This window comes from Enhydra lutris, unplaced genomic scaffold, assembly GCF_002288905.1.
Source record: "Enhydra lutris kenyoni isolate GAN:26980312 unplaced genomic scaffold, ASM228890v2 scaffoldscaffold38, whole genome shotgun sequence".
In the NCBI taxonomy this organism is placed as follows: Eukaryota; Metazoa; Chordata; class Mammalia; order Carnivora; family Mustelidae; genus Enhydra; species Enhydra lutris.
In genome coordinates this window covers 18,038,958-18,058,244 of record NW_019154122.1, presented here as the reverse complement: position 1 = coordinate 18,058,244, position 19,287 = coordinate 18,038,958, and the positions used below count along the sequence as shown (strand labels likewise).

Here is a 19,287-nt window from a genome sequence, read left to right as displayed (position 1 = left end):
CCCAGGGCTGCCGCAGCTCAGGGCTCCAGGGCCCCGGTCCAGGTGGCCTGCACTGCCCCACGCTTGCAGCCCGGGCGTGGGGTCTGTCCTCGGTGTGTGTGCCCACCGGAGGAAGCAGGCATGTCCTCTGGCCCAGTCCCAGCCGCCTGGGGCCCTGCAGGCCTGAGCCTCCCAGCCCACCTCCCCAGGGGTCCTGGGGGCTGGGGGCCAGGCCCTCCCCGGCTCTGCTCCAGGCCTCCGAGCCCTGCATCCCCAGTGGGGTCTCCGGCCAGGGCGGGTGCTGGGAAGCCATGGATGGGCCCGTCTGCAGGGGGGGCTGCTGGGTGGGTATCTGCATGCCGCCCTCACCCCTGCTCTTTTGCCCCAGGGCACGGCGGCTGCGGAGCATGTCCCAGCGACACTCGGACAGCTCCTTGGAAGAGAAGCTGCTGGAATACCGCTTCCACTCCGAGCTGCGGCTCGATGCCAAGGGGAACCCAGCACCCGGGCTGCCCATGGTCCGGGACTCCCTGCAGGTCAGGGACAATGCCGCCTTCCAGCAGGACACCTCGGTGCCCCCACCTCTGTCCACTAAGGACGAGGAGCCACGGACCATTATCCTGAGCACACAGAGCCCCGTGGCCCTCAAGATGGGCACTCAGCAGCTGATCCCCAGAAGCCTGGCCGTGTCCAGCAAGGCCAAGACCCCAGCCCGCCACCAGAGCTTCGGGGCGGCCGTGCTCAGCAAGGAAGCTGCCCGAAGGGAGCCCCGGCTCGTCTCCGCCCCCAGCTTCTCCCTGGACGACATGGACGTGGACACGGGCCCCGAGGGAGCGCTCAGACGGAACCTGCGGAACCGATCCTACCGGGCAGCCATGCAGGGCCTGGGGGCGCCGGGCGGGGAGAGGACCCCCATCCAGCTCAGCCCCAAGCTCCAAGCTCTGGCCGAGGAGCCCAGTCCGCCTCCTGCTCGGTGTCCGGCCAAGAATAAGGTAGGGGCCCATCTGCCTGGACACTGGGGCAGGGGCCGTGCCTCGAGGGGCCTCGGGAGCTTGTAGACAGGGCCTCACCTAATGGTGCAGAGGGGCCCAGGGAGCGTCTACCGTGTGCATATCCCTGACCTGGTTCACCCCGGTCACGCACATGGGCAGACTGTGAGCTGAGTGTGACATCCCCATTTTATAGATGGGGCAGCTGAGGCTCAGAAAGGTCGGGGGCTTTCCCCAGGCCCTCAGGCTCCAGCGTCCCCACTCAGCCACAGTGAGAGGGAACAGCCCCTCTCTGAGCCCCAAGGGGAGCCGGGCTGTCGGGACAAGCTGTAGGGAGGGCTTCCAAGCGGCACCTGGCCTGGATCCGTCTGCCCAATGGGCCCCTGCATGGGGGCTCAGGAGAAGTCTGACACCCTCTCTGCCCGCACCCCTCCTTCCCCTGCCCAACACCCTTGTGCGCCAGTGTTCTTGAGAGAGCGGGGCTGGCCCGGGGCCAGTGGGAAGGGTGCCCTTGCTCGGGGTCTGTGTGCCCAGAGTTGTTCCCGCGGCCGCCTCTGCCAGGAATGCCCTGGGACTGTGAGCGGTGGCCCCAGCCCGGGGAGAAGCCAAGCCCGGCCGTCAGTGCCAGCAAGCCAGCATGCAGCGGGAGACCTGGGGTGCACCTTGGCCGCTGTCCTCCTCTGAAAGATGCCTGTGGCCTTGGAGGTGGGGCACGGCCCCTGCCTGCCTCCCTGAGCTGCCCAGGCCCCGGAAGCTGCCTGAGGAACCCCGCAGCCCCCAGCCTAGGACCAGGCCAGCTGCCAGCTCGCTGTTGGCCCAAGAGCTCAACCGACGTTTCCCGAGTTCTCCTGCGGCTGGTGCTGGGGTCCTGAGGGGGGCCCTGGAGGCAGGGCCCCAGGGAGCTCCCAGGGCAGTGAGGGGTCAGGGGTGCTCTGGGGTGCTCAGGTCTGGGGGCCGACAGAGCACCAAGGAGGGGCTGGCTCCCTGGTTGCTCAGGGCAGGGGCGGGGCGGGGGTGGGGACAGGGTCCCGAGGAGGAAGGGTTAAAGCCAGGTGTGAACGAGGGGCACTGGGTGGGCACAGGACGGGGGAGCCAGGTGTGGCTGGAGCACCGCACCTTCCAGCCCAGCAAAGGGAGTTGTCAAGCCCCAACTCGTCCGAGATACCAGCTCTCCCTTTCCTGGAGCCGGCACGGCTTCCCACTCAGGAAAACACCGTGTCCCGGCCAAGGAGGCTCTGAGCAGGCGGCTGCTGGGGCCACGGGTGGGGATCCCCGAGAACCCCCACTTGCCTTTGCAGTCCTGCCAGCAGCTGCTGGGACCCCACACCCATGCTGGGAGCTAGACTCCGCCCTTCCTGCCGCCCCAGCTCCCAGCCCTGGGCTGCCTCAGCCCCTCTGGCCGGACCCATCCAGCCTTGCGTGGGCCTCCCTTCACGCCCAGTTGGAACACCCGCCTGCCTGAGCACCCGCTCTTGATTAGTTCAGTCCTGCTTTCTCCTCCAGGCAGACCTCCTGGATCTGCCCAGCTCCCAGTCAAGCTGCCCTGCCTGCTCCAAGCTCCCATTCCACCCCATCCTACCCACCCTGGCCTCTGCCTGGTGGCCTGGCTTCCCTCCACGTTTACTGAGCATCTTGTGGGTGCCTGGCAGAGCCCCCGCTGTTGAACAGGCCGCACGCGTGGTGCTTGGCCCCCCAGGGGTAGAGGGCTCGAGGCCGACTCACACCTGCCTCCCCTCCCCGCTGACTGCTGGCGTGTCTGTGTCTCTCCTGTTTGCACAGAGGACGCTGGGACGGAAGCGAGCGCACAAGGGCTCCTTCAAGGACGGTGAGTGTGGCCGAGGGAGGTGACCTCAGGAAGCCACCATAGGCCCGGCTGGCACAGGGGAGGCTGGTCTCTCTGGGGCTGCTGGGGGGCGGGGGAGGCTGGTCTCTCGGCAAGAACATGTCGAGAGGGGTTTCTCCAGGGACGGGAGGTCCCCGTGGCTCATCTGTGCCGTTCTGTTGGGTCTAGAAAGTTCTCTCGTGCTCCCTTTTGAAGTGTTCCAAGGGCAGGGGACAGACAGAGCCCCTGCACTCACCCCAGGGAACGTTTGCCAACCCTGCATGTGCCAGGCCTGTAGTGACCGGTGGGACCAAGGCCAGCCAGAGGGCACTGGCCCCGGGTGTAGACACCCACGCTGTGTGCATTGCCTGTACATTTCACAGTGTGCAAGGAGCCCGGTGTCGGGGCTCAGGAGGGCCCAGAGCAGTGTGTGCAGCCTGCCAAGGGGTGGGATGCCGACAGAACCCCCCAGCAGGTGGGGGAGGGGTCTGTGCCGTTGGGATGCGGCACCCAGGGCTGTGAGGGGCTTAGGGCGCAGGGATCCAGCCAGGAAGGGCCCTCCCTCCCTGCCAGCCCCCAGCCTCTAGACAGCCGTGGGCCTGGGGGTGGGGGGCGGACAGGAGCCAAGCCTCCTGCCCCAGGGAGAGGAGCCGTGGTGAGCAGATCTGAGGCGGGATGGGAAGGAGGGGCGTGGGGGTTGCCCTGATCCAGGGCCAGCCGGTCGCCGTCACCGTGGGGCTGCTGCAGAGCGGGAGAGCGGGGACTGCCCTCCGGGGGATGGGCTCCGGGGAGCCAGCACCCCGTGTGCTCGGCCCGGCCTGGGAACAGCCCCCACCCAAGGCGGCCCCCCGTGGCTGGGATTTGTCGGCTCAGTCTCAGTCTGAAGGTGCCACATTCTGCACGGGGACGCCACCCCAGTGCGGGGCTGGGCCCAGCACGGCCATGAGAGCCAGCCAGCCTGAGGGGAGCCTGCTCTGGGGGGCCCTGCGCCGCCTGACACTCTCAGAGCCCCCCTGGGAGGACTCAGCCTGCAGGCTCGCAGGTTCCCACGCCCGCTCAGAGCCCCCCGGCCTGCAGGTGACACAGTCCCTCTCCTCAGACCCTGGGTTCTACCAGGAGATCCGGGAACGGGGCCTGAACACCAGCCATGAGTCCGACGATGACTTGCTCGGTGAACCGTCCAGCCCCGATGGAACGGAAAAGGCGGGTGCCCCCATCGTAGTCAAAAGCTACCGGCCTGCCCAGGTCACCTGGAGCCAGCTCCCAGAGGTAGGACCCGGATGGAGGGCTGAGGTCCTGAGCCTAAGCCCTTGGGCGGTTGGCTCCTCAAAGCCAGCCTCGGTCCCTCTGGTGTGGGGACAAGCCTTCCAAAAGTACCTTCTGGGCCCAGCTTGCGGTGGGGAGCTCCCTTCCTGCTGTCCTCCAGGCTGCCCTGCCCCGAGGGCTCCGTGGGTTTGGGTCCCATGGGGGAGATCCATGAGGGCCACATGCCATTGGCGGCACTTGTCTGACAAGCCTCCCGCCCGTGAGCCCCTCACTCTCTCCCTATGTGGACTGATCTGCCAGAGCTGTGGGCAAAAGGACCCCCTTCCGAGGGGCCTGCCCCCCGGAGAGTACCAGAGGGTCCGAGCGGTCCAAGACCTCAGGGGAAGGGAGAGGGCCAGGCCTCGGCTTCAAGAGAACCACATACCACTGTCACGCTGCCACCTCACCCTCCACACCTGATCATGGTTGTCCCTGCCCAGTAGGGCCGCAGGGGCCCCGGGAAGAGCATGGCTGGGACAGAGGCCCTGGTGTCCCGAGCAGGTGTGTGGGGAGGAACCCCACGACCCCAGGAGGACAGCCACACTCCTGACCCATCCCCAAGAGCCCAGGGACAGAGCTGCCCTGGAGCCCGTGGGCAGGGAGGGCAGCTGCAGGCGTGTGCTCTCCTGGGTCGGGGCGGGTCAGGACACGCCGCTGGAGATTCGGGGCGCCACCTGAGTCGGGGGCTTGGAGCCCAGCCTCTGGGCTGGTCGAGAAGGTGGGGGCTTACCGGCCTGGGGCCCCGGGGCCTGAGGGCATGGAGAGCCGGACCGTGTGCCCAGATCTCATGGGCAGGGCGCAGACTCACCTGGGCCCGTGTGTCCGAGCTGTGGCTCTGTCCCCAGCACGCCTCTCAGCCCCCAGGCCAGCTCTGCGGGACAGAGCCCCCTCCCCACCCAGCGGGGTCCGCCAGCCGCTCCCTCTGGACGCTCAGTTCTCTTCCTCGTCTCTTCGGAGGGAGGCTGGACTTCCCAAATGTGCCCACCCTGTGACTCCCGGGCCCGTGCCCTCCTCAGGTGGTGGAGTCCGGCCTCCTGGACGAGCTGTCTGCTGAGGAACGCAAGCGGCAGGAGGTGAGGGGCTGGGCGGGGTGTCCACTTGGTGCAGGCCACACAGCACACGGGCAGGACATCGGCCACGGCGATGCCTCCCGCCTCCTGGCCGGACACTGGGATGATGGTGGATGCCTTTGGCTTGGGCGGGGGGCGGGGGTTCCATCACCCCTTCTTGGACGCACGTGCGGGTCCTTGCCAGCGTCACAGCTCACGAGAGGCTGAGCCGAGGGCATGAGACGTACCCCTCTAACCTGCTGCTGACGTCTGGTCCGAGCCTGCCCTGCACCCTGGCCCTGTCCCCGAGGCGCACGGTGGCCCCAGCAGCGGCTCTCGTCCCCGCCAGGCCATCTTTGAGATCCTCACATCGGAGTTCTCGTACCAGCACAGCCTGGGCATCCTGGTAGCCGAGTTCCTACAGTCCGGGGAACTGCGGGCCACCATGACCCAGACGGAGCACCACCACCTCTTCTCCAACATCCTGGACGTCCTGAGCGCCAGTCGGAGGTGAGGCCCAGCTGTGCGCCTGCCTGCAAGGGTGCCCCACCCCGGGGCAGCACGGCACTGTTGGGGGTCTCGGGACAGTCTGGGTCTGGGACCGCGGTGGGAGGTTGGGAGCTGCTGGGGGCTGGGAGGGAACACAGGGACCCGAGGCCGCCCAGCGCTGGCCTCCGTGAGAGGCTGAGCGCCCCCGCCCCAGAGTCCCGTCCCTCGGATGTCGGACGGTGCAGCACGTGCTGGATGACGGGCGCCTTACCCACACCCACCCCCATCCCCCCACCGGGACGTCCTGTGCCGGAGGCTGAGCACCAAGCCCTGAAGTGGCCACGGGACGGAGCAGGCAGGAGGCGCTTCAAGTTGGGGCTTTGGGTCCTGTTGTGCCCGATGGTGTCCGGTGCCCGGCCCGGGGCTCCGGTGACAGGGCCTGGCGGTGGAGGAGGAGCCGGACGAGCCGCCGCGGGCCTGCAGGGGCCTGCGTGTGTGCGTCTCTGTGCTTGTGCAGGTGTGCGGCTGGGTGTGTGTGCACACGCGTCTGTGAGTGTGTGCGTCTACTCCCACACACAGCCCTGGGCCCCAGGAGACCCCGGGACACCTCCCCTCTTGCCCCAACGTCCTCCCTAACCCGAGGAGGTGGGTCCGGGGCCCTTGGCAGACTCGGGTGGGGCAGGTGGGAAGGTGGCGCGGCCCTGGCTGGTTCACATCAGCATCAGACCGGTTCCCTGCGTCCCGGCCCACACCTACTGCCTGTGACCCCCGTGGGGTTTCAGGGCCCTGCGGGGGGAGGGCTGCTGACTTGTCCCTGGAGACAGGTCGGGCCGCAGAGCAGAGCAGCGTGGGGAAACTCGCAGCCTTTGACTCCACGGGGGCCTGGGGTAGGCGGCTGCCCTCCACTGGCTCTGACCCTTTGCTCCATATCCCCGAGGCACAGCAGAGGGCCTGGACCCACCATGGGCCAGCTGTCCCATTTGTGCCGAGCTCCCCAGGGCCTCTGGCTGGCCATCACTGTCCTGGGGTACGACGGTCCGGCCTCCTGCTCCAGCTGGGTTCTGGCAGCTCCGAGCCAGTCACAGTGGCCTTCCTGGGACTAGGTTATCTTGGGTCAGCAGCTGATGGCTCCCTTTCCCAGAACTTTCTCGAAACCCTTGGAATGGCTGGGGGAGGCGCTGACCGGCGTGGCCCACCCAACCAGGCACAGGCATGCAGCCCTACACCTGGGCAGCTGGGGCCTCCCATGCCCTCCTCAAGGGGGCAGGGTCCTTGTCCGTCCCTATCCCCGTCTGCCTGGGCTGCCCAGGAGCTGGGGCTCTCCGAGTGCTCCCCCTTATGGACGCATGGTGCCCCCTAGGGCAGAGGGTCAAGCAGGGCCCAGCGAGCAGGGTCTGAGGGACCCGTCCTCAAAGCCAGGGCCTTGTTCACCCTCCCTGAGACTCGCCCTGGCCTCCCCGAGGGTAACCGGAGCACGGCCCCCGTCTCGCAGGGGCGGGACTGCCCATCCTCCCCCTCCTGCCGGTGGTGTCCCCATCCCCGGAGCTCGGTGGGGCTGACGGCGGGCCCCATGGTGTCTGCAGTGTTGGGGGCCTGGGACCTTCCCTCCCAGTCTTGTCCTCCTGATCTCTGGTCAAGGGTGATCTCAGAAGGGGACCCCAGGAGGAAGCGGGACCTGGTGACCACTGCTGGGGAGCCCACCCGGAGCCCCCGGCCTCACACCGAGCTGGCAGAGGGCACCAGGGCGCCCGGCGGGTCTGACCCAAGTCCAAGGACTCACATCAGAGCGGCGGCTTCTGCGTCCTGCCTGTCTGCGGCCCGTGGTGTCTGCCGGAGGCCCTGCCAGAATCCAGCAGGAAAGGCCCTCGGGTCAGCCTGATTGTCAGGCTTCAGCGGCTGGTGTGCTGGGGTTTCCCCAGGCGGCGGGTCCCCCACGCGCCTGCCGGGTTCCTGCCCCTGCGTGCGTGTTTGCATGCGTGTGCATGTGCCTGTGCCTGTGCCGTGCTGGGGGACGGCCAGGCCTCCACTGCGCTCTCGCCTGGTTAGATTCTTCGAGGCCCTGGAGCAGCGGCACAAGGCGCAGGTCTGCGTGGAGGACATCAGCGACATCCTGGAGGAGCACGCCGAGAAGCACTTCCACCCCTACGTCGCCTACTGCTCCAACGAGGTCTACCAGCAGCGCGCCCTGCAGAAGCTGACGTGAGTGCGGGCTCCCTGCGGCCGGGGATCCGCTCCGGGCACCCTGGTCTGGCGGCACAGTCCTGCTCGTGGCCCGGCGTCTGCCAGCGGCACCTGGCCTCCCGTCGCAGCTGAGGGAACGTTCCCTGTTGCAGGAACAGCAACACCGCCTTCCACGAGGCCCTGAAGGAGATCGAGAAGCGTCCCGCGTGCGGGGGTCTCCCCATGATCTCCTTCCTGATCCTCCCCATGCAGAGGGTGACCCGGCTGCCCCTCCTGACCGATGTGAGTAGGACGCGCAGACCCCCGCTGGGGAGGGAGCAAGAGGCTCCCAGGAGCTCCCTGCAGGGCCTCAGGCCTCTGAGATGCCGCTCGTGGGCCCGAGGGGCGGCGGGGTGAGAGGCACCTGTGCAGGTGCCCATGTCCTACGTGCACACAGGCAGGCGTGCGTCCCGTGCACACGTGCAGATGGAGACTCGGCGGGAGCCTGCCAAGCCCCCAGAGGCAGCGCACGGCTTGTGCTTGGAGGATTGTTGGTGTGGACCCATGGGATGTTAGACCCTCCACAGTCCTTGTGGAGGCTTCCCCAGACTGGGCCAAGACAGCTGTGGACCGGAAGGGCTGGGGTCCTGGGCAAGTGCCCTCTCCAGGGTCCCATCTGCCAGCCTGACCTGGCAGGAGCCGTTTGGGGGCTGTGCACCCCCGGGGCCCTGGCAGGAGCCTGTTGGACACGGACTCTCTGCCTCCCCGCAGCCCCCACCTGGGTCTGTTGTTCGTGGGGGGGGGGGGCTGTGCCCCACGCAGGCCTGAAGCCTGGAGCGCAGGAGGGTATGTGGTGCCTGACATGCGGGGTCCGCTCTGCAGACTCTCTGCCTCAAGAGTCAAGGCCATCCCGAGAGGTACAAGGCCGCCAGCCGCGCGCTCAAGGCTATCAGCAAGGTGAGGGGCGTCCGGGGGAGAGGCGCAGGCACCTGGACCAAGCCGAGGTCTGTCCCTTTCCGCCTTGTGCGGGGGACCCTGAGGGCTGGGCGGGCTTCTGCACTGTCCATCTCGGGCTTTTCACGGGGCTGATGGGGAAACCGAGGCCAGAGGGAGAGGGGCTCACACGTGGCCGGGGATCCCGTCCTGGGGGCGGCAGCGAGGACAGCCCGCGTGTGGGCTGGAAGCCGTGGGCAGCGGGCAGCCAGGAGTGGGTTGGGAAGCCGTGGGTGGCGGGGGGCCGGGCCACAGCCCGAGGCAGCGCCTGCTGTCCGGCCCCGCAGCTGGTGCATCAGTGCAACGAGGGCGCCCGCAAGATGGAGCGCACGGAGCAGATGTATGAGCTGCACGCGCGGCTGGACTTCGGCCGGGTCAAGGTAGGCACCCCTCCCCTCTTGAGCCAGCTCCCGGGAGGGCGGGGGCACAGCCCCGGGCCCTAGAATGTCCCTTGTGGCTCCTGGTCCCCTGGTGGGAATCATCCCTCCTGGGGCTAGGTGGGCGTACGGGTCTCTCTGGCTTGTGCTCCCCGACCCAGGGCCGTCTGGGGGCGGCTGCCTGAGGAGGGGTGGCAGCGGGGCGGGCAGTGGGGCGGGGCGGGCCGGAGGGCTTGCCCCGGGCCAGGCTTCCCGCAGCGCAGCGCTGAGAATGGGGTAAAGGACGGGGTCAGGCCCCGTTCCTGTCGTGGGCCTCCCTCGGTTCTGGGGACGGGCCTAGACATCCTGCCGGCCCTCCCAGGCAGGCAGGGCCCAAGCCGTTGTCCCCACTGAGCAAGGCCCTGCTGCGTCCCAGGCCACGGGCCTCCTGCCTCCGTGGGGGCAGGGGCGGGGGCGGGGTTGTCCTGCAGCGGGTGAGGAGCAGACACACAGACACTTCCCCACGGGAGCCGCTCCGCAGGAGTTGGCCTGGAGGCGGCTCTCTGGGCCGGGCCTCTACTGTCCTCCGACACGCTGGGCTGCTGACCTCCGGGGGCTGCCTGGAAGGCCGGAGCTCGGGGGCGGCGGGTGCAGTGGGCAGGACAGGAGGCCCCAAGTGTTGGAGGCAGGGCACGGAGGCCTAGAGAAGGGTGTGAGGGTGTGTGGACACTTCCCCACAATGGCTTTCGCTTCCCAGTTTGGAGAGAGTGTTCAGCAGGTGCTAGGAGGGCCCCAGGGCCTGGCCGGAGGCAGGACGGGCCTGTCCTGGCTGCTGGGCGGGATCAGGGCTGGGACTTGGCACAGAGCAGCTGTGCCATTTGTGCCTGTCGCCCAACTGAATAGCCCTTTGTGTGAGGCGAGGCCACATCGCCCCGCCTTCCTCGGTCCAGCCCGGGAGGCCGGTCCCCAGTTCTTGGAGGCAGGGACCCCCGCCGTCCTGGCCCCTGCCCCAGCTGTGGCGCCTCTCCGGCTCCTCCTTCCAGTCCCTCCCGCTGATCTCTGCCTCCCGCTGGCTGCTGAAGCGTGGGGAGCTTTTCGTGGTAGAAGAAACCAGGCTTTTCCGAAAACTGGCCAGCCGGCCCACATGCTACCTGTTTCTGTTCAACGACGTTCTGGTGGTCACCAAGAAGAAGAGGTGGGCCACCGTGGTGCCGGGCTGTGTGGCCCTGCGATCAGGCCTGGGGAGGCGTGGGGTCAGCCGCCTGAGCCACCCCTGACCTCAGAGTTGGAGTCCCCCGCGCAGCCTGGCCCGTCCCTGGCAGCGGCCTGCATCCCCTGACGTGTGGGGTGGCCAGGCGCCTCTCATGGCCCGCAGACCAGGGTTTGCAGGCCCAGACGAGAGAGCACACGGCCCGTGTTTTCTGCGGGGTGGTTCTCAGGCGCATCCCTCTGACTGTGCCCCCCAGCTGGGTAGGGGCTCCAGGCTGCCCACAGACCCCCCCACTGCAACTGGCCACCCGCCTGTCGTCCCGCAGCGAGGACAGCTTCATGGTTCAGGACTACGCCCAGGTGGACCACATCCGGGTCCAGAAGATGGAGCCCTTTGACCCCAGCCTGCTGGGCGGCGGTGGCACCCGCAGCTCCTCGGTGCCACACCCCTTCCGGGTGACCCTGCTGCGCAACAGTGAGGGCCTCCAGGAGAAGATCCTGCTGTCTTCCGACTCTGCGTGAGTCAGGGGAGGGTTCCCGGGAGCAGGGGTTCGTGCTGTCGAGTTCTCAGGCACCTGCCGTGAGCCCTGCCCTGCGTCGGAGGCCAGGGCAGCCTCGTCCTCCCAGAGTTCACACAGGTGGGAGGGGGACACGCCAGCCAGATAAGCAGCTGGACCGTCGGGCGTGTCCGGGGGCACCGACGAAGCAGGAAGGCAAGGCAGGGAAGGGAGCACCCGGTGGGGCAGCCTGACTGGTGCAATGCCGTGTGGGGAGGGGAGCCTGGCAGAGGCACGGCTGTGCAAAGGCCCTGAGGCAGGAGGTCTCTGCTGAGAACCAGGCTGGGCCGGAGCCCAGGTGCCGGCGGTGGGGTGGGGGGTAGTGAGGTCAGAACCATCTGGAAGTGTGTGGGCAGCACACGGAGACGCCAGCACCACGGGCACTCAGCAGATGAGGGAGGCAGGGACGGGGCTGGCTTGGTCTCCATGCTCCCTCCAGATGGGAAGCTGAGGCAGAAGGTAAAGCCTTAAACTGGTAAGGCCAGTGGGCTTGGGGCCCAGCACCGGCAGACAGGGCGGCCCGGTCGGTGAGGGTGAGGCTGCTGCCTGCCTCTGGGACGCTGGGCGGGTGGGGCTCAGGGTCAGCCTGGCTGCCCTCACTTTTGCCCCGTGATTTCCCCCACGTGGCCCCTCAGTGGTTTGTGGGGGTCAGGAGAGGGCACCCAGGCAGCGTGAGCCTTCGTGGCCACTGCCTTGAGGGCTTTGGGGTCACGCTCACGGAACCCCTGGCCGTGCGAGCCCATCTCTCCACAGTGCCGCCCTGCGGGTGGGACGTGTGACGCCAGAGGCCCCCAGGCTGGGCCTCACCCATCCCCTCTCCAACTGCAGGAGTGACCGGGCCCGGTGGATCATGGCACTCACGCACAGGGAGAGGCAGGGGCAGGGCCCCACCAACAAAGGAGGTAAGCGCCTGCTCCACGCTGAGCAGGGCTCCCAGTCCTGTCCCCGGGCCTGGGCAGGGTGTTGGCATGGAGCTAAGAGGCTCTGACCAGCTCTCTGTCCGTGCCACTGCCTGCCCCCAGGGTGAGCCACCCAGGTGAGGGACCCCAGAGCCGCGTACCCGTGGGTGCTTCTACGCACCCAGCTCTGTCCCAGGGCCTTCCCGTTCTGTGCGGGGAAAGGAGGCTGCCCCGCACCCAGGGACTGGAGCTGACTGAGGCCACAGTGCCCATCGACCTGTCACCCCGGCTCCAGCCCTGCCCCTTAGAAGCCGGGTTCTCCTCTGCTGGCGCTGGTGCTTTGGCTCTGAGAGCAGGAGCAGCCTGTCCTGTGGCCTCTGGAGGGAAGCAGCCGTGTGTCCAGAGCCCCCCAGGCCCCACCGAGACCGGGCCACGAGGGATGTGTTAGGAAGGGAGCCCTGCCCGACCTGGGGCAGCAGAGCCCCTGGCCCTGGCCCTCCTGGGGACAGCTTTGTTGCTGACACCCGCTTCCTCCTGCCCCCGCAGACCTGCCCCAGGTGGAGATCACCAAGGCCTACTTGGCCAGGCAGGCCGACGAGATCTCGCTGCAGCAGGCCGACGTGGTCCTGGTACTGGAGCAGGAGGACGGTGAGCACGGCTGCGCCTGGGTGGTGGCCAGATGGAGGTGGGGTGGACCCCAGAGTGAGAGTCCGTCCGGCGCCCCCACGAGGGTCTGGAGCATGCCAGGTGCGGGCAGCTGACCCTGAGCCTGGCCCCCCAGACGCGGTTTCTGCACCGGCTCTCGGTGGGCCTGGCCTGATCTGAAGCCCTTCAGCCCCTCCCTCCAGGGTCTCTTCAAAGGTCCCTGAGTCACAGGATCAGAACCAGCTTCTCTGTCGCTCTGTCCTCAGCAGGAGGAGGGCGGCTGTGCTCCTCCTGGGGGCCCCGAAGCTGGCCAGGGCGCGCTCAGCCGCTGACGCCAGGGTCCAGGCGGAGCAGCGGCTGGAGGACCCGGGGCCCGGGGCCCGGGGCCAGGCCCTGCCGGAGGAGCAGGGGGTGCTCTGTTCTGCGGGAGGCCTGGCCCTGGCGTCTCCCAGAACCCAGACCCTGCCCTCACCTGCCCCACATCTGTGTTCAGGCTGGGTCTACGGCGAGCGGCTGAGGGACGGGGAGACGGGCTGGTTCCCTGAGGACTTCGCCCGAAGCATCACCAGCCGCGTGGCCGTGGAGGGCAACGTTCGTCGGATGGAGCGGCTGCGGGTGGAGACGGATGTGTAGCCCGCTCGCCCCTCCGCACCGCACCGCACCACGCCCAGGCTCTGCTTCCAGACGGCTCCAGCAGCGGCCTGGCTTGGGGGCGGTGGGGGGGTTGCTTGTCCCAGGAAATGGAGCGGTCTGGGTCTTCACGAGTCCCCATGCTGGATCCGGATTCTTCCAGGGAGGAAGGTCAGGCATGCTGCAGGCCCCCAGGACCGTCCTCCCAGCCAGCTCTCGGGCCACAGCGGCCTGACAACCCCCACCCCCAGCGGGGTGAGCCCCAGCTCCCTGGAGCCCCAGGGAGGAGCCCCGCCCTTCCCCCAGCGCCCTGTGGCTGCATTGGACATGGGCTCAGCTCCCTCCATTGTCCCGGTGTGGGACAGATGGCTTGGGTGTCCGGGCAGCCCCAGTTTCGGAGAGGAGGTCCTGCCGGAGGGAGGTGACCCTGCGGGGACAGTGCGGAGATGCTGAGGTTTTCACAGACATTAAAGTATTTCTTCAACACCTGGATCTCCCTGGCAACCTGCCCAGGAGGACGCCAGATGAGTACCTGCGGAAGCCCCAAGGTGCCGAGGGCCAGGCCTGGCTCCCAGGTGTGGCACCTGTGGTGGGTCCTGGGGCCTCAGGAGAACCCCTTGTTCGTGGTCCCCCCTGCTCCTCTGTGGCCTTGGCCTGACTATCCACATGAAGGGTGCGGGGCAAGGCCTGACCCCTATCCCCACACTCTCCCTTGCAAGGCTCAACCTGGCCAGTGGGACTGGGGACCCTGCTGCTATGTCCCCTAGTCCCCACCTCCCTCAGCCCATCTGCTCCCCCCGGCCGTGCACGTGAGGGTGGGGAGGGCAGGCCAGCCTGGGCTCTGGGCTGCTAGGCAAGGCAGGAAGGCTGGGTCATGTCCTGCCAGTCCCGCCATTGGTCTGTCCCCGGTCCAGGGCCACTAGGCGGGGGCACTGATGTCTTTGCAGTGGCAGCTCCAGGCATTAGGAGGATCTGCCCAGTCTGAAGCCAGGAGCGTGGCTCCCCATTTCCTGCGGGCAGTGGGTGATGGGACCCAGCCCTCTGCCCCACCCGGGCCTCCTGGAGACAGAGCTAGTGCGAGGCCCAAGTGCGGAGGAGGCGGTGCTACCCTGAGCCCTGCCTGAGGAATCTTGGAGGAGAAGGAATTCGGCACCTGGGGTGGGGGTGGGGGACATCCGTGGCCTCAGGCAGTCGGAAGGGCCCGGCGGAGGTCAAATCCCCGCTGTCCTGGGCGGGGACTCTGCGTGATGGGGGATGGGACAGGTCAGGTTTCAGGGCCGGTGACAGGGCGGGGCTTCTCTGGAAGCGGCCCCAGGAGCTCCTCCCACTCCCTGTCCGGCTGGGACTGCGACCCCCCACCTGAGGGGTGGGTCACCTCCCAGCTCCTTTCCCAGAGCCCGGCGGGGGTGAGGGGGCCACCAGGACAGGGCACGGGCGCGCAGCCGTGTTTGTGCAGGTGTGTGTGTGCCCAGCAGGAGCGGGGTGACCCACCTGCTGGCTCTCACCGCGGAACCCCTGCCTACAGCCGTCCTCGGGCTGGGGCGTGTTCAGCGAATGGAGCAGGGAGGGTTTGGACGGCCCTTAATGTCCTGACCTAACGCCAGGACCCAGCCTTGGGTCCTCCTCCGTCTGCAGAGTGGCTGACGCCTCCTCTACCCCCCCACAGCAAGCAGGAAGAATGCTCAGCCAGTGGGGGAGAGAACCCGGGATGCTTGGGGTGCTGGGTCCCCCCAGGGAGGGCAGAGCCGTCCAGCGCGGGACAGACACCCTTCAAAGAGGGATCAGGAAGCACAGGGCCCGGCTGCTAACGTCTGGAGGAGCCCAGGCAGGTGGACGGTGAAGAGAAGAAAGCCAGGGCTTCCCCCAGCACCAGTGCCCACTCGATACCCCCTGAGGGCCTCTGCTCAGCCTGGGGTCCCTTACTGGAGGCAGAGCAGGCCAGCCTGGACCCTGGCCCTTCCCAAGCAGAGCCTGCTCTGATTTATCTTCCAGCAGAGCTGGTCTTAAGGCCTTAAAGGATCCCTCCACCCCCCTTCATCCCCCCACCACCCCCAGACACCAGGGCGTCCTGGGGAGAACCCACACCTGCTGGGCTGGGCAGGGGTCTCCAGAGGCCTCTAGCCCAGCCCCTCCCCCCAGCCAGCTGCACGGCCCTGTTTGTCACAGGCGGGGAAACGGGCCCCAAGAGCCTCTGCCCGCTGGGGGTGGGCGGCCATCAGGGCTTCCTAGGGCGTCCACCAACCCGGGAGGGAACAGACACCACGCTGTCCCAGACCACCCACTTGCTGCTAGGACCACTCCAGAACATTTTGGGGCCTTTCTGCAGGGAGGACCCACTTCCCTCGAGGGCCCGGGTGGCTGGCGGGCCCAGGGCCTAAAGACATCTGGTGCCTCCCGGTGCCCACAGTGGCACCCCAGCAGTGCCTGGGGCTCCCCATGCCCACGCCACGACAAGAGCCCCCAGACCCACTGCCCCTTGCCCCTTAGGCGTGCAGGTCGGTGTCTCCATCCCGACCTTCAGGGGCCCTGGGTGTCCATGACCTCCACACACTGCATCGTCACCCTTGGTTACTGCCACCTGTCCTGTCAGCCCCGGCCCGTTAGACACCCCTACCCCGTTCCCCCAGCCGTCACCTGTCAGCCCCTCGCAGGGCGCGCTCGGGCCTGGGGTCACACCAGATCGGGGGCCCTCCACCCCTGGCAGGGTTCAGGGCTCTGTGTGTCCTTTTGCCTGATAAACCGTGGGCACGGATGGGTCTTGCTGCCATGTTGAATGATGTCGTACCTGTGCAGTTTCCTGGTTGGTCACAGCTTCTGCTGAAGCTCTGTCACCCTTCCTGGGTTCTACGCGCTTCCTGGGACGGCCACGCTTTCACCCCGCTCACGCCTAGTCCTGCTCGCTTGTCTGCGGGCCCTTCTGCGTCCCGGGCCCCCGGGCAGGGTTCTCTTCCCCACAGCCTCCCATCCTAGTTTCTAGCTCTCACCCAGTGGGGCTTGGGAAGCACCGGGGGGGGGGGCGGGGGGGGGGGGCGGGACCCATGGTGGCCCCCACCCCCCCCCCCCCCCCCCCACCGCCAGGGAAGCTGTTCGCTCTTTCCACAGTGTTTACAGGGCCCTACCCAGGCCCCATCCATTCGGGGGGGGGGGGGGTCCAGCACAGAGCAAGCGGGGCCCCATCTCCTAGACAGCCGTTCAGCGCAGCGGGTCCCCATGTGTGACGGCGACGCCTACACACGCAGACATGAGTTCTGTGCGCGGAACAGCACGAACACACGGCTGTGAGCATGACTGTGTCCCCGTGTGCTAAAGCTTACTAGACTTCTCTCGTGGCCCGTGGCCTGTCTGCCTGACTTATTTATTGGGTTTTTAAGAACACATCAGCCTCCCCAGCTGGCACGGTTTCTTTCCAGCTGCTCCAGCCTCTGTTCTGGGAATTCCGAGCCTCCGCTGTCCCGAGCTGACGGCCGCACGCGGATTCCCAGGTTTCACCCTGAAACACCAGAGCTCGTAGCCCAGCTCTCTTCTCATTTACTTAGCATGCGTCTACGTCCAGCCTTCTGGGGCATCTTTCACCATTAAAATACCGTCGAGCAGGGTCTAAGACCACCCTGGGACCTGGGTTCTGACCGTCCCTTGTCCCCATGCATGGGCTTTGCGATCTACGTTCTCACCCTACTGGTCCTCCCTCCCACCTTCCACCCTGGCGAGGACAGGCCCTCCAGGGGCTGAAAGGCTGCCCAGCCCGCCAGCGTTCCTGCAGGGAGCAGGCCTGCCTGCCCGGGAGGCGAATGCACTCAGGGGCCCTCCCCACGCCCGCACCCGGGGTCTGTCACGTCCCTCCCCGGCAGGTAGGGACCCAGCACGCTCTCCCGCCCCTGCTCCCGAGCCTCTGTGGTCAGTCACGGTGAGTGTTTCATTCTCCTTTGCCACCAGCGGACGCGTTTCTTGCCGTCCCTGCTGGCAAGCGTCCCCCGGCCAGGGTTTCAGCTCCGGCTCCGAGGTCAGCCCCCGGGAGTAACCCTGACTTTGTTTCTCAGACACTTGAACACACTTTCGAGTTCCAGAAATTTTTCTTTGGTGCTTTGAGAACAGAATGTCACTGTCGTGGTTTCCAGAGTTTCAAGTCTGACACACAGGTTTCCGTTCTTTCCTGGGCCTTTTAGGACCCCTCCTTGCTGGTCATTTCCTTAAAGTTCCTTACATTGTGGCTTTCTTACTCCAGTTCTGCCACATCCAGTGCTTCTGTCTGAGATCGCTCCTGTGTTTGCTTCCCATACCTGCTTCTCTTCTTGCCCTAAAGCCTCACCAGAGGCTAACACCTCCCCTCCCCCGCTTCCATTAACCTTCCTCTCCGGCATCCTCTTCCTCCCAGCCTCCCTGCCGCCTCCCAGCAGAGCACCCAGATGGCAGAACCCGCTGTCCAGCCCCCGGGCCACCCTCCCCACTGCTCCTCCCAGAACGGCTTCTCCAGCCTGGTCACCAGCCTGGCACCCTGTCCCCTCCGGGAGCATTCATTCCACTTACTGGAAAGCCTGGACACAGCCCACTGACATTTCATGGACGGGCAGTTCCCTAGTTGGTTAAGGAGACCGACCGGCTGCTAGAACCCCCTCATTTTGCTCCACCAGACCCTCTGCCTTGAGGATAACCGCCAGCTAGGCTGGTGCTGGGGGGGACGCAGGGGCTACAGCTCAGACCCTAAGTGCCCGGTGGGGCCATCTGGGTCCAACCCAGTCCACTGGCCACCCGCCCCCGGGATGCTCGTCACCCCCTCCGCTGTACACTCCCTGAAGACATGTCGTCACCCCTGCCCTCGGGCCAGCCTCCTCCCCGCAGGGCCACGCTCCCACACACAGACCAGCTCCCATGTGCCCCCCAAGAGCACCAGGAACCTGGACAGACCCCAGCTCTCCTTATGTCCACCCCACCCCCAGGGAGGGGCAGGGACCAGATGGGGCCGGGGGGGGGGCTGTGGTGCCTCCCTGGTCTGGAGGAGGTTCCTGTCCCAACACACTCCTGCGGGCGCACTGGGAGGGCCGCACAGTGAGCCCAAAGCAACAACGGCACAGGCCACGAGGAAGCGGCGGCTTCTTTCTTGGGTTTCTGGGTTGCACATGTACCGGAGCTCGTGCCCAGCGACCCCACGGGGCCCCAAAGTCCCGCAGCAGGGTTTCCTGGGGCAGGCAGGGACAGGCAGCACTCCAGGGCCCAGGGGTGCAGCGGGCGTGGTCAGCCGCCCATAAACACAGCGGGCTACGGCGGCAGGTGGCCGGGCTGAGCACTGCAGTCCCAGGGCCTAGCACCAGAAGAACCTGCCCAGAGCGCAGGGACCCCTCTCTGCGCCTGCGCCTGCCCTCAGTCCCCACCCAGGGTCGCGGAGGGGGTGGCAGGGGGGCGGGGGGAGGGCTTCCCCAGCTCCTGCGGGCCCCGCAGCTGTGTGGCTGTGTGGCTGTGCAGCCGGAGGCCGGGCCCACCGCCTGGGCTCCCTGGAGCTGGGCCAGGCGGGGCCTCCCTCCCCTTTCCGAGCGAGAGGCTGCAGGGCCAGGCAGTCCGGGCAGAGTCCTGGCCGGCCCAAGGGCGCCCTCGTCAGTCGTCGCCAAGGCGCCTGGAAGACGGGCCTGCTTGGGGGCTGTCTCTGAGCTAGTGCTTCTCGGCCCCGCTGCTGAGCCCCAGTGCTGGTCGGTGAGACGCCAGCTGTGAGGCTGCTGTAGAGACGGGAAAAGGTCAGCGCCATGGCAGGTGGAAACTCTTGATGCTGCTGGAGTTTTGGGCTCACACCTCCCGTGTCCCCTCCTGCCTTGGCAGCCCGGCCCCTCCTCCCTCCCCAGCCTCTGCCTCATCTGGGAGGTCCAGGTTGTGGCTTGCCCGCTGCCCCGCGGGGCCCACGCTGTGTGCTAGTGTGCAGTCCTCATCTGTCCTCTGGCCTCCGTCGCTGGTCACAGGCCCGTGATACCCCAAATGCAAGGCCATTCTCTCACCCAGGCCTGCAGCGTCCTCCCCAGCGCAGCCTGTGCCCTGCTCACACCCATGCCAACAGCGGGGCTCCTCCCTCCCCAGATGAACGCTCCCAGTGCCCCCAGCCCAGCAGCACGGCGGGGGCTCTACAAGAAGCCGGCCAGTCCACTCCAGGGCAGGGGGCAGGGCCCAGGACTGCAAGGCAGTGCAGCCCTGCCTCTCCTCCTTCCCACTGGCCTGAAGGGTGACA

The 19,287-nt window shown here is 67.4% G+C and overlaps 2 protein-coding genes across 4 annotated transcripts in view; one reads left to right on the top strand and one right to left on the bottom strand.

Annotated features, from left to right (window-relative positions):
* The first annotated feature begins 371 nt into the window (after positions 1 to 371).
* LOC111154876 (Rho guanine nucleotide exchange factor 16) lies at positions 372 to 13,085 on the top strand. Its single transcript, XM_022514810.1, has 14 exons — positions 372 to 971; positions 2,748 to 2,793; positions 3,890 to 4,059; positions 5,112 to 5,168; positions 5,494 to 5,654; positions 7,680 to 7,832; positions 7,967 to 8,096; positions 8,676 to 8,750; positions 9,074 to 9,166; positions 10,186 to 10,337; positions 10,678 to 10,869; positions 11,737 to 11,810; positions 12,354 to 12,455; positions 12,946 to 13,085. The coding sequence occupies exons 1-14, from the start codon at positions 387 to 389 to the stop codon at positions 13,083 to 13,085; spliced, it is 2,130 nt and encodes a 709-aa protein (XP_022370518.1). The 5' UTR covers positions 372 to 386.
* Positions 13,086 to 17,084: 3,999 nt separating this feature from the next.
* The window catches only part of LOC111154767 (multiple EGF like domains 6), an 83,113-nt gene continuing 80,910 nt past the window's right edge, over positions 17,085 to 19,287 (bottom strand). For 2 of the 3 annotated variants that reach the window (XM_022514663.1, XM_022514665.1), the window contains one exon: positions 17,085 to 18,787. In XM_022514663.1, the coding sequence (XP_022370371.1) occupies positions 17,996 to 18,787 (792 nt within the window). In that variant the 3' untranslated portion in view covers positions 17,085 to 17,995. The remainder of the gene's footprint in view (positions 18,788 to 19,287) is intronic. The other variant, XM_022514664.1, reaches the window with a different exon arrangement.